Source organism: Anabrus simplex, chromosome 2, assembly GCF_040414725.1.
Source record: "Anabrus simplex isolate iqAnaSimp1 chromosome 2, ASM4041472v1, whole genome shotgun sequence".
NCBI lineage: Eukaryota > Metazoa > Arthropoda > Insecta > Orthoptera > Tettigoniidae > Anabrus > Anabrus simplex.
In genome coordinates, this window is record NC_090266.1 from 1,173,566,929 (window position 1) to 1,173,581,828 (window position 14,900).

The 14,900-nt window shown below is 36.0% G+C and overlaps 1 protein-coding gene across 1 annotated transcript in view; it reads left to right on the forward strand.

The window, feature by feature from the left end:
* Frl (formin-like protein) overlaps positions 1 to 14,900 on the forward strand; it is a 477,209-nt gene that overhangs the window by 322,086 nt on the left and 140,223 nt on the right. Inside the window, exons 4-6 of the mRNA XM_067142136.2 lie at positions 5,839 to 5,918; positions 8,429 to 8,571; positions 9,342 to 9,505. Coding sequence (XP_066998237.1) covers positions 5,839 to 5,918; positions 8,429 to 8,571; positions 9,342 to 9,505 — 387 coding nt within the window. The remainder of the gene's footprint in view (positions 1 to 5,838; positions 5,919 to 8,428; positions 8,572 to 9,341; positions 9,506 to 14,900) is intronic.

The following is a 14,900-nucleotide window of genomic DNA, read 5'->3' on the forward strand; positions in this document are numbered from 1 at the left end:
AGCAATGTAAATATTGCCTCAAATTCTATTAATTTAATTATAAATGAATAATAATAATAATAATAATAATAATAATAATAATAATAATAATAATAATAATAATAATGCTTAATTGTTTTAATCTCTGCATTAGACTTCAATAAGTATTTTCATTCATTCATTTACCATGATGAGGTAATCCGTATTTTTAAAAACCGAAGTTTGGGCCGATGACCTGCGATGTTAGGCCCCTTTACAAGCATCATCATCAAAACCGAAGTTTAAATAAACAAAACTGGGGGAATCTTCAATTTTGTAAGCCGGGCTGAGTGGCTCAGACGGTTGAGGCGCTGGCCTTCTGACCCCAACCTGGCAGGTTCGATCCTGGCTCAGTTCGGTGGTATTTGAAGGTGCTCAAATACGTCAGCTTTTTGTCGGTAGAGTTACTGGCATGTAAAATAAATCTTGCAATACTAAATTTCGTCACCTTGGCGTCTCCGAAAACCGTAAAAGTAGTTCATGGGATGTAAAGCCATTATTATTATTATTATTATTATTATTATTATTATTATTATTATTATTATTATTAATTTTGTAGCTATGGCATATCATTGCTTAAGAATGGAGACTTCTAATGTGCAAGTGTGTTTACAGATACCTCTTAGGTACAAAATGAAAATCTTAAAAGAACAAAATTATTTTTGTTCTATCACTGATTATCAAATCTATATATATAAAATAACTTGTCCTGACTGACTGACTGATTCATCATCGCCGAGCCAAAACTACTGGACATAAAGAAAAGAAATTTTGGGCATAGATTCATATTAAGATGTAGGTGCTCGCTAAGAGGATTTTTGGAAATTCCGTCGCTAAGGGGTTGAAAAGGGGGGTGAAATTTTAAAATGAGTGTATCCATATCTCAAAACTTTAAACGTTTACAGATGTAAAAATTGGTATTTAGAATCTTCTTTAAAAATAAGGAAACACGTATTTTTTTTGTTTTCAGAAAATCTCAATAGGAGGGGGCGAAAAAGGGTGAAAATGGGGACAAATGGGTTGAATGCCTTTAATCGGGATACCGGTACTTATATCTCAGAAACTAAAGATATTACAGACCTGAAAATTGGTACTTTTGATCTCTTTTAAAAATAAACACGTATTTTTTTGTTTTTGGAAAAATCAATTAATGGGAGGGTGAAAAGGGGGTGAATTTTTAAAATGAGTGAATCTATATCTCCAAACTTTTGAAGTTTGCAGATGTCAAAATTGGTATTTAGAATCTTCCTTAAAAATAAGGAAACACGTATTTTTTTGTTTCCGGAAAATCACAATAGGAGGAGTGAAAAGGGGTGAAAAAGGGGTTGAATGCCTTTAATGAGGCTACTTACATCTCAAACTGAAGGTATTACAGACCTGAAAATTGGTGTTTGGGATCTCCTTTAAAAATAAAGAAGCAAGTATTTTTTTGTTTCTGGAAAATCCAAATAGGGGGGTGAAAAGGGGGCAATATTTTAAAATGAGTGTATGTATATCTCAAAACTTTTAAAGGTTATAGATGTGAAAATTGGCATTTAGAATCTCCTTTAAAAATAAAGAAACACGTGTATATATATATTTTTTCGGAAAATCCTAATAGGAAGGGTGGAAAAGGTTGAAAAAGGGGTCGAATGCCTTTCATGAGTCTACTTATATTTCAGAACCTGAAGATATTACAGACCTGAAAATTGGTATTTGGGATCTACTTTAAAAGTAAAGAAACACGTATATTTTCGTTTTTGGAAAATCCAAATATTGGGGCGTGAAAAGGGGGGGGGGTGAATATTTTAAAATGAGTGTGTCTACATCTTAAAAACTTTAAAGTTTACAGGTGTAAAAATTGGTAGTTGGAATCTCCTCTAAAAATAAAGGAACACGTATTTTTTTGTTTCCTGTAAATCCCAATAGGAGGGGTGTAAAAGGGTGAAAAATGGGTTGAATGCCTTTAATGAGGATACATATATCTCAGAAACGAAAGATATTACAGACCTGAAAATTTGTATATGGGATCTCCTTTAAAAATAAAGAAACGCGTGCGTTTTCGTTTTTGGAAAATCCAATTAATGGCGGTTAAACAGGAGTGAAAAATTGGGGTGAATTTTTTGAAAGACTATATCTACAGAATATCTTGGAAACGTAAAACGTTACAGACGTAAAAAGTGGGTGTTTGGAATCTCCTGTAAATGTAAAGAAACATAGGTGATTTTTTTTTTTGGAAACTCCACTTAAGGGGAACACAAAAGGGGAGAAATTATAAAATGAGAATTTTTACAGTATATCTAAAAAACTTAACATGTTACAGAAGTGAAAATGGTATTTTTATCTCTATTAAACATAAAGAAACGTGTATTTTTAGTTTTCGGAAATACCACTTGAGTGGGGGGGGGTAAAAGTGACTGAAAATGGTGTTGAATTCTTTTAATTAGGCTACTGATATCTCAAAAATGAAGATGTTACAGACGTGAAAAATTGATATTTGCAATCTGCTTTAAAAGTAATGAAACACGTATTCTCGGAAAATCCAATGAAGGGGGGGGGGGGGGTGAAATAATTGAAGAATTAATTGACTTAATTGTATGAGGATACATACATATAATAAAAACTAAAGTTGTTATAGACGTGAAAATTGGTATTTGGATCTCCTTTAAAAACAAAGAAAAACGCGTTTTGGGGAGGGGGGGGGGGGAAACCATCTTGGAGTGCGGGAGTGTAAAGGAGTTGAATTCCTTTCATGAGGACACACAAATCAAAAACTGAAGAAGTTAGAGTCGTGATAATTGGTATTTAGATGATCCTTTACTATTAAAGAAACAAGTATTTTTTGCGGGAAAATTCACTTAGGGGGGGGGGGGGGGTTAGTGTGAACTGAAGTAAAAAAAGTAAATTATTTTTATGGGGATACTTATATCTCAAAACTGAAGGTAATAGACGTGAACATTGGTGTTTACCAATTGATATTACTGTTCTTAATGTACTTATAAGGATCCTCCGTTGCTCTGGCGGCAGAGCGCCGGCCTCTCACAGCTGGGTTCCGTGGTTCAAATCCGGGTCACTCCATGTGATATTCGTGCTGGACAAAACGGAGGCGGGACAGGTTTTTCTCCGGATACTCCGGTTTCCCTGTCATCAGCCACTCCAGCAACACATAATAATAATAATAATAATAATAATAATAATAATAATAATAATACCGGGCGAGTTGGCCGTGCGCGTAGAGGCGCGCGGCTGTGAGCTTGCATCCGGGAGATAGTAGGTTCGAATCCCACTATCGACAGCCCTGAAGATGGTTTTCCGTGGTTTCCCATTTTCACACCAAGCAAATGCTGGGGCTGTACCTTAATTAAGGCCACGGCCGCTTCCTTCCAACTCCTAGGCCTTTCCCATCCCATCGTCGCCATAAGACCTATCTGTGTCGGTGCGACGTAAAGCCCCTAGCAAAAAAAAATTATTATTATTATTATTATTATTATTATTATTATTATTATTATTATGTTCCGGACCGTCGTCAAATGTGCGGACCGCGCTGGAAACGGCTCCTGGACGGGTAATGACTAAGAATGCAGTCCGGCCGCGGGTTCAGTGCCGCCAAGGCGCCCAGTATGACACCACGCCGGATCTCCTGAAGGATTTTATCCGTATTAAAATGATTATAGGAAAAGATGGCAAAGATTTACGGACCCAACTGACCGGGAGGAATACCTGAGCCTAGCCCGGGAAGTACGAAATCGATTGCTGGAAAGGAAGATTGATAAATGGGAGGAAACGTGCCGTAATCTAATAGAAAACGAGTCAGATCTGGAATTTTGGTGGATTCTCGCAGAAAACGAGTCAGATCGCGAATTTCGGCTGATTATATATCTAAAACAATAAGCATTCAATTATAAATTTCAGTATAATACCGTAGCGAAGCACGGGTATCTTGCTAGTTTAATTCATAAATCTGTTGACCCAATTTTGTTTCAATTTTCAACCATATGGCAATTTTTCTCACTTTCCTTTAAAATCAGGTTTTTGATACATGTGAGGTCTCCTTTTGTACAGGAAAAACAATTAACTATAATGGTCCACCTATTCAATACATTTTTATTGTGTAATTATCACATTACATCTGTCTTGGTGGTACTACTTTTGGTCAAGAGTGACAATCAACCGAGAGACAATAATTACACAAGACATATAAAAACGACTAAATAAGTGTATGGGCACAAGTTGACATTGTAAAAGTGCATCATCAGGTCGACTGTGATATTACTGTATAAACACACTCCTATGCGACGTGATCTGAATTCATGTTGCAGTATGAAAATAGAAGAAAATTAAAATTTAAAATTATTCTTGTGCGAGTTCAAGAAATTGTCAAAAAATCTTTTCCATATAACATGCTAAAGTCATAATTTCTTGCAGCTTCCATGCATGAGGTTCAATAGCATTCAAATGGAGCAACCAAAGGTCTTAGAAATAAGATAACGTTACATTGTAAGTATAGTCCTTGTAAGGTTCCTCTGTTAGAAATGGAGCTTCGTGTGGTAAAAGTTAAATAGAAGCAGCACACATATAATGTATCTTGACATTTGGAGCATAAGTGTCACACACATGAAGCTTAAATCAGACTATTCCTATAAGGTGGTTGTCTGATAAAAGATGCAGTTCAAAATGGATCATAGACTATGAAGTATTATCTGAAAAATGATGGCCAAAATTAGAAAATGAACGAAAATAAAATAAGACGGAATGAAAACTATGGTTACCCGTGACCGAAACTAGTACCACCAAGACAGATGTGATGTAATGTAATAATTACACAACAAAAATGCATTGAATAGGTGGACCATTATAGTTGATTGTTTTTCTTGTAATTGCAATTCAATACTGACCAACATGAAGTTCATAGCTTATCAGTCTCCATACCTATGAGACAGTATATTCATATTTGTTAAAAACTGATATGTTTGGCATTTCCATGGTGGTACCTATTGATCCAATTCGAGTACTCCATATTTTAAATAAAAATTAATATTGTAGGGGAGTTTGAATGAGTGATTTACTGTATTCAATTATACATGATTCATATATATTACAATTTTACTATATTGTCTAGTGTGTTTGCTCGAAAGGCCAAGAATAATTAGTATGGGAAACTTTACCCCTCTCCCACATGCTGATGGGCATGGTAATTTTAACCTGCATGATTGCATGATGATGGTACCTTCCTCCCCCCTTCCAAGAATGTGTGTGTGTGTGTTTTTTCTAATTGTAGGGAATACTACTTGTCATTCTATTCCTTGAGTGATTTAAGTGAGAGTATCTCCTGGATACTACCCACTCCCATGGATACTATCTGCTAATGCATTTGCACATAATGTAAATATCATACTAAACTATAGGCTATTCTTCTTTACACATCAAAAAATAATCTTCCTCCATCTCCGCCATGTGTAAGGATATGTCAGACAAGAGTTTTGGACCCAGTTAAGATGAAAGTACTACTAGAAAATGCAATTTGCAATGTATTGCATTCTGTGTTCTAATATCATACGTTAATCCAGGGTAGTGAATTATGTGAAATGTTCAGCTTATAGCCCATTGATGTGCTTTTGTATCATCATTCATTTGCAACAACTAAATTGTATTTCCACTTACTGTTTTGCACACTCCATCCCCCATAAGCCAAGCACTAACATTTGGTAGCATCTCATCTGATTTGATAGGTTGCAATCTAATTAAAGGGAATTTAGAATGGGTGATAGTGAGTTGGAAAGCTTACTGGGTAGCTTACTGTTGTAAATGTTATAATAGATCTCAAGTTACTTCCTTTTACAGAAACGAAAAATGGTCGGGGATGCAACATCAACGCAGGTGCTTCGGGATTTGGAAATTTCATTACGCACAAACCATATAGAGTGAGTACCATATTAAAACTTGTATTTATGTAGTTATACTGACTCTTCCTATTGTTTTTCAGTTGTGAAATTAATATGAAGTTTGAAAAACGCACAATTTTGAACATTTCTGGAGGTCTTGTTTCAGTTGAGAAACATTCCAAAACTCCTACAGAAATTTTGTGAGCCATGTTTAGGATGAGGTTTTATTAATAAACACACTTTTATTAATTTTTCAATAGCTATAGCAGTTGCAACTTAATGCATAACGTGTGGTTTATCTGAAATATGTTCAGCAAGTTCAATGTACACATGTTTTTGCGTAATCCAATAGAAATAAGTGCAATTAGACTTGATTTCATAACTCACTTGTACGTATCACTATATGCTTTTTATGCTTTATATGCTTTTAAATATCTGTTTATCCAAACTTGTGTAGTAACTAAAATTGCTTTATTTTTTATTTTTCATATTTTATTTTTTATTTTTAAGGCAAGTAATTGATTCATTTGTCTGGGGATGTGTACATTGCATCACACTGAGAATTTTAGATATTTCTTTCATTCTCTTAGAATTTCTGTTCATACGGTTGTTGGGAATATTGGTGATTGTCATTGAAATCTTATGAATGCAATTTTTGCAGTAATATATAAAAGTGGTATTTATAGCTGTTAAATCTTGCACCATTTTCTGCCAGCACATTGCCTTTATATGATATACTGCACAGTATATAAAGATTATAGTTCTTCATGTACAGTACCCAAAAAACTCTTTGCATATTATGATTTCACATGGTATATGTCATGGTACCTCAAACATGTGTGGGCCTACTGTCAAATTTGGCATACAGTGCAGAGACTCAGCGATCCTAAACCCAGATCAGGTTCAATATTTGTCTGAAAGGAGGAATTTGGCATATCGGCCAGTGTAATATCACTTGTAAGCTGGGTGATTGTATAGACAGCACGTTTAAGACTAAGGTAAACATTGCAAGAGTACCCTTTTCTGCTCCTGACCCCAATTGAATTGTGACATTGATGGAAGAAGGATGGCGACAGGTGGATGCCACAGCATATGTTGAAGTTACAGTAATGTCTCTAGAGTTAGGGAAAAGTCCTGGGAGAGACAAACTGTTGCTGATAAACAACGGGCGGGATGCCCACGCAGAACAGCTCACAGGAAAGACAGGTATTTGTTACTTTCAGCATTTGTAGGCCCACTAAAATCTTTGAAGTGCCACCAGAATAAATATGTCTGCTCAGACAGTGCAAAATCAGGTGCACAAGAAAGGACTAATATTGAGGAGGCCTGTGCCAAAACCTAAATCACATCATAGGGCATCTCATATGAGGTAAAAAAACAACCTTTAGCCCATGGCATTGGGAACAGTGCAAGCGTATGCTCATTTCTGATGTGGTCACCATAAGCTTGCTCCCCTATAGCTGAAACAGTAGAATCGGGGCATGATCCAGTGAGAGATGGAACAAGCCCTTTGTCGTTGAGAGCCATTGACAGCGCAAGGTGTTCTGTCATGTTTTGGGATGGGTTCATGATTGGTTGACATATGTCTTTAATTCCTATCCGGGTAACATGACTGGTCTAGAATACAGGAAAGAAAGAAAAAAAAAAAAAAAAAAAAATTCCTCCAACCTGTAGTTACAGGATTTGCTGCCACTGTGGGTAAGGTCTTTACACTAGTGAATGATAATGCTTGTGCTCATCGAGCCAGAGTGATCAGTCGGTTCCTTGAGACTTGTGGCATGCAGCGAATGATATGGCCTGCATAATTTGCAGACATGATCTGTGTTGTACATGCATGGTGTGAACTGAGGAGAAAAATTTTCCCATCCTAATATTCCTGCTAACATTTAGCAACTGTCTGAAGCTGCTATCCAAGAGTGGGGATTTTTTTTTTTTTTTTAAATATATAACTTTAATTCCCTCTTACAGCTCGCAGGAGACACCATCGCTGTATTCTGTGTCCCACCCACAGAGGATATTGGCCCATTTGAGGAATTTCTGTAAGACTTCTTTCATGACCAATGGCAGTGTTGGTGTAGTGGAAGTGTCAGATGGTGGTGACATTGGGAAGTCCTCATTTTAGTGGATGGCATATTACCTGAGACCATTCACTTACAATAGTGAAACAGTTCAGTACTAAATCGACATGATGATAGGCACTGGTTTGAACCATCTTGTCCTTGACGAATGACTTGTTTACTTACCTGCAGCTGGTATTTGTCTTATTCTCATGTTTCATGTTGTTCTTTTGAGTTCATATGGATGACTGGGGATGTCTCTTTCTGTGAGTATGTTTCTAGGCTGGGATGATAGTCTACTTGTACTTCACCTTAAAACGGTAATCACCACCACCAGCACCCAGATATGCCTGACAGTTGGTAATGAACATCAAACCTGAAGTATCCTCAGCATTTCAGTACTGGTTCCAATCTGTACGCGACATTAGGTTCTCACATATCTTGTCATTTTGTTAGTTACGAAAAGTAAATCGGTAAAAATGTTGTGTGCAGGTGGGTACGAGAGTTCCTGAATGATGAAAACCAGGGTCTGGATCATCTCATAGAGTACCTGAGCTTCCGGCTGGCAATGATGCGTCACGAACAAAGGGTGTCGGAGTCGTGCAATTCATCTGAGGAACGGTTGGCAGGCCCTGGTATGTCTACTTACCATTTTCCAAGTACAGTAATACAGAACATTTGCTCAGTAATTCTTTTCAAAGATTTTTTTTTTTTTCTTGCAGTGTGACTACCATAGGGGAAAAGAAAGACCTGTTAGGCTATACTAGTTACAGCCACTAAATATTTACTTGAAACTTCTGTCATGTATTGTAACCAGAAATTACCAAGCTTGAAATGTTAACATAGTTTTATTTATTGATTTAAAGTTTCATGTGCACAATATTTTAGTGGTTGTTAAAAATTTATTTAACAATGGTGAATGATGTGAGAAGCGAGAGATGTCTAATTTACAAGAGGCTGGCACTGCAGGCTCAAGTTTGAGACTGTCCCCAGACATCTCGTTAGCTCTGTAAACTTACTTTTAGTCTTACTCACTCTCTTACTGATTTTAGTTTCTTCATATGTGTCTTCAAATGTGGTACATGCTTTGGTAATGATTGTAACCCACTCTCCTTGCATTTATAACACCAATTTTCCATGTTAAGTGTTAAAGTATCTTCAGTTCTTTCTTACTGCACACTATTTAATAATTACTAATAAATAACTCGTTACTTTCATGTAAAAAAAAAGCAGCATTTAATATTAATTTGAGTTTGATTACTTTTGTTTTAATTGTTTGACAGACTTCAAGAGAAGTAGTCTTCTTATGGAATAGATAAGCTAATCTTGGAAACGTGTAGAAACAATTATTTTATGCTTATTGTTTATAATGGATATCAGGAATGATTTAATATAATTCTTTCAGCCAGCAGTCCAGGGCACAACGGGTATCTTCGACCATCACTAGAATTGTTTGATAGTCCTGGAATTCGGCGCCGTTCGAGACATGTAGCAAAACTGAACATGGGTGAGGCTAAGGATGATATCCATGTGTGCATCATGTGTTTACGTGCTATAATGAATAATAAGGTGAGGTTTTCTCTGCTTGCTAGTGTTAAAGATGTTAGTTTCTAAATAATAATAATAATAATAATAATAATAATAATAATAATAATAATAATAATAATAATAATCCATTTCCCTTGCCTGGTTTCCACCGGGTTGCGATGTTTATTGTGCCAGTCAGTCTTCATCTATCCAACCACCATCGTTCCTGCTTAACTGTTTTCCAGTCCAGGTTTCTTCTAATTATACTATGTACTCATAATCGTTTTCATCCACTTCAGTCTGGGTCTCCCTCTACATAACTGGGTCTCCATCTATTTTGGCATCTTTCCCTCTTCCATCCTCTTAACATGTCCTAACCATCTAAATTTATCCCTCTCCATTCTGACGTAATGCTTTCCCACTCCCGATTTCCTTCCTCACGTCCTCATTTCTTACTCTGTCCTTTTCTTGTCTTTCCTATCATAGTTACTTAATAAAAAATGCTATTTCACTGACCTGGATTTTATTCTCCTGTATTTTTGTCAGTGCCCAGGTCTCCGCTGCATTTGCAAGTATGAAGCAGTAGCAAGAATTTTACATCAGCTCTCTAAACTTCGATTACTTCCTTTGTCCTCACCAGGTTTTTAATATTTAACGTTAAGAATTTCATTCTTCGGGTTCCGTATTGAATCAAGATTAACAATAAACAAAGAAAATGATGAGAGCCACCTTTTCAGTACTATATATTACGTGAAAATTTTCTACATTTCTGTTAAATCATCACGTTTATGAACTTTTGGTACCGGTTTCGACAAAACTATGTCATCAGCCTAGGACAAATATAAAGAACTTTCCAATGAACACTTTGCTTGTCAATATCAACCTGCAGCTATATGTAAACTTAATTAATCTATTTTGGTTACATTGGACATTGTACTAAAGTTCTTCATCTGCCAAGTCCAAATTGAAGCCCTATTAGAATATTCTTTACACTCCATTGTGTATATACTCACATGGAACAACTTATGACTAAGTGTTTGTTTACTTCGTTTAGCATGTCAAACATGGCTATACCGCCTCCTTAAAAATGAACCAAACTGTTCAATAGATAAAAATATGACAGATCAAAAGCTGATAATTATATTTTACTACAAATATATAGTACAAAAACTGAATTTTCTTTTAAAATGTCATTCTTTTTAAAATTGTAATTACTAAGGTGTACACCTTATAAAAACGACCACCATTATATTAATGAATATCAGCTTATATATGCAAATATTATTTTAGTTTTAACATGTATATTTCTTAAATTACTATTATGATATTACTATAAGAGTCACGATTAATGTATTTTATTGTCTTTTTATAATTTGTCCTAGGCTGATGATGACATATAGTTTTGTCGAAATCGGTACCAAAAGTTCATAAATGTGATGATTTAACAGAAATCTAGAAATTTTCATGTAATATATAGTATTGAAAAGGTGGATCTTATCATTTTCTTTGTTTATTGTGAGGTTTTTAACACTCGGTTGAATCCTTTTGTTGATCTCCATGTCTAGTTCTGCATCCTGCATCAGTTTTCTTTCTAAGTAATTGAATGTCGCCACAATTTCTAGGTTTTGTCCCTTTCCTTTCTTATAACACCATTGTCCTGTTCATTCCTGTGCTGATTTTTATTCTGTAATTTTCAATAATCTCTCTCAACATATCAAGTTGTCCTTTTACTTCCTCCCTGTTTGCTCCACACAACTACAATATCATCTGCAAACACTATTGCCTAGAGCTCCCTGTTCCCATGTTTTCTCATGGTCTCCTTCACAATTTTGTCCATAACCATAATGAAAAACAGTGGTGGCAGCACACTTCCTTGTCTTAGTCCCATTTAATTCCAAACTACTGTGTCGTCCTCACATGTGTCTGGGGACTGTTGAAACAGTTTTTGTACATAGCTTTCACACATTCCATCATTTGTTTTCCAGATCCTTTCTGTTGCATTTACTGTACTTTCCATACCTTTGCTCTGGGTACACTATCGTAAGCCTTTTCTAAGTCAAGGAATGTCATCACTAGGGGCAGATGTTGTTGAAATGTCATCTTTTTTTTGTCTTAGCATTAAAATGTTTCTCAGTAGTATAGAAATTCATTCTGTAATATAACAAACTATAACACATTTTTATTTTGCATCATTTTGCATTTATTCCAGATTTCGGATGATCAGTCGTTATTTCAACTGTCTGGATAGTTTTAGGTCAATATATAGCATTTTTAAGAATGTTCAGATCATTTTAAAAGGTTTTTAAAAAACTTGTGCATGTATGATAAAAATCCACGAGTGACAACATGAAAAATTATAACAATTTTTTCTTACATATGGTTAAATTTGCTAAATATCTTTCATGATGAAGCATGGCAGAATAATAAATACGATGTTGCAAGATATTTCTTCCTGGCTGGTCACAGCGAGATTTAGTGTTGAATGTCACAAAATTCTTAGCCTATATAATAGAAGGGAGTAAATGTTCAGAAGCAGTGGATCAGTTCATTGAGACAAAGGCATGGCAGACACACTTTAAAAATCAATGGAGACCAGGAAACTGTCAAATTTCCTTCCGTGTTGGAGAGTACAAATGGGAGTTGAATAATGTAACGTGTATCCTGTTCCATCACAGTAAGCTGTTCCAGAAGTATTATGTTCCATAGGAGACTCTGATACAAAAATAACGGTCTCAGCAAAATGAAGGGAAGGGTAGGGAGTTTCTGATTTGCTAATAGACGTCGGGCTCCATAAGGAAGAACAGCCATTTGCTTTAAATACACACTCCTGCACAAGTGCAACTGATAATTTTGTACCAGCTTACAGGCAGTACTACATTCCTACAGTTTCTTGTTTGCTGGTTACAAATATTCTTCATTTGTTTGAAGTACATTGTATTAGGCTTTCTGGTGGTAATACATAGAGTAGCGTAGTTTTTAAAAACAGTTGCAGGTGGTCTTCCCACTTTGTTTCATGTTTCACACGCTCTGTTGTGGGCGATGAGCTAAAGACAAAACATTAGTCCGCTATGGTCTTATTCACTATCGCAGACTGTCTGTCTGTTAGGTCATCAGCCCAGAGGCTGGTTGGATCCTCAAATAGCACAACCAAAGGTTATGCGGTTATAAGGAAACCGCAGAAACCAATGGCAGCACCAAAATGAGGCGTACTAGGCAAGACAAGGAGTGAGGTAGTTTGCCATTGCTTTCCTCACTGGGTCAGAAAGTGCTATTGCAGCACGACTGACCCTATGAGCAACACCTTTCATAACACTCAGATGCACTAGTCGTGCTCTGAATGCCGTTACTCAGTACCACCCATACCCCAGCAGCTTCCATATTGTCACAGCCATGGATGAGACTGGGACTTCGGTGGAAGCCACACTTTACTCTGGTCTGTGCCAAGAGATGAATATGTAACTTAATTTGCCCGATGCGAGATATGTGAACAAAAACTCTGTTGCAGAGAAATGGTTTATAATTTGAAGAAATGCTTTTAAACGAAGTACCCATTATTATTATTATTATTATTATTATTATTATTATTATTGTTGTTGTTGTTGTTGTTGTTTAAGATAATTTAAAATATCTTAAAATTCTGCCATTGCATGTAGCTCTGATAGTGTTCTTGATACTCAAATAATATCAGGTCCTGAAAAGCCATCATGAGTGCCATCTCCTATACCTCTCCCTCCTGAACCTTCATCACAGATTGCAATTTGTGGGGCAGTGAAGCAACAGATGTACTACTAATACTTGGGAGGCCGATGCTGTACTGCCAGAGCTACTCAGCCTGGCCGTAAATTTTTTTTTTTACTAGTACGAAAGAAAATGAGTGATGTGCAGAAGGAGAAGCTGGACAAGCTACTTTCACAATTGATAGCTGCAGATTTCCATTCTTTTTCAGTGGTGAAAGATTTAAGATTTTGTAGCCCTTCATACTGGATTTACAGAGAGAGTTGGCTATGCAGTTTGGGTCTCTTAGCTGTAAGTTTGCTTTTGGGAGATGATGGGTTTGAACTCCTTTGTCAGCAGCCCTGAAGATGGTTTCCCATTTTCACACAAGGCAAATGCTGGAGCTGTACCATAATTAAGGCCATGGTTGCTGCCTTCTTTGTCCTGTCATATTCCTTTGCTGCCATAAGACCAGCCTGTGTTGGTGTGTCGTAAGAAGCAAATATAAAAAAGAATTTATAAAATCATTAAAAAAAAAAATTAAACCCTGCTTGCATTTTGTCTGATATGACTATTTTGTCCTCTCTCATTCCAGCAGCATATGAATAGTGTGAAACTAGTTTGTCAACATATTTTATAATGTTGGGTTCCAGTATCTGTCTAATTACAGCTCTCTGGACGTCTAGGAATATGAAGAGGTATGTAGCTGCCACTGCAAATAAAGGTTTCAAAGTATTAGTTTTGGAAATGTAAATGTGTCCCATCCCTATTGGAGAGAAATCCACAAACTGTTCTTGATGACAGAGTTGGTTAGGCCTTGTCCTTCTGTTCTCAGGATAATGTGATTCAATCCTGGCTGAAGATGATTGTATTTAAATGCTACTACTGAGTCATATTGGCTTCTGGCATGTTCAACTCCTGTAGCAAAATTCTGACTCCCTACCATCTCTCAAAATATGTAGCTTTTATTGTAGTAGTAGTAGTAGTAGTAGTAGTAGTAGTAGTAGTAGTAGTAGTAAATCTGAAATATTGGTTGATGTGCACTATGGACATTTAAAAAAAAATGGCTTTCTTCAGAATAGGAAGGTTGTGTATAATTTGACACAACTTTTCTTGAAGATTGCAATTAGAAATAGCAGAAAAAAATACTTCAGCATCCTGAATGTTGTAGGTTTTGAATTTGTTTGTTTTTTCATTTAAAATATTAGATCTTAATAAATGTGTCCTGTTTATATTGCAGTCCTGTTTTAGGATATGGTCTGTGCATAAATGGAGCATAGGCAGTGGTTTAGTCTCAATCAAAATGTCAACAGTCTAGAGAATTCTTGTATGATGACTGTTAGGAGTGCTTTCCACGCTTTTTTTTTTCCATATACCGGTACTCGGATTCATTTCTCGAATCCTGCTTTGAAGGTAGGAAAAGTGTTTACTGAGCCTTGTTAAATCAACTAGAGGTGGAGACCTCCTGCCTAGTCCGAAGTCAATGTGTAAGGATAGCCAAAACATCATAAAATGAAATTTAATATATTGTTGTAATTAATGAATAATAATTATACTTGACTGAGAGATCAGTGGTGATTATGATGGAAAGACCAAGGCTATTTTATGCAAAAACTGATTTAAAAATTTAACTTGCCCTTTGAAAAAGTTTGAGAGCTGTATCACAACATCTAACTGTGAGAGTTCCTGTGAAACGGAAGTTTTTATTAGCGTCTGGTGAAGT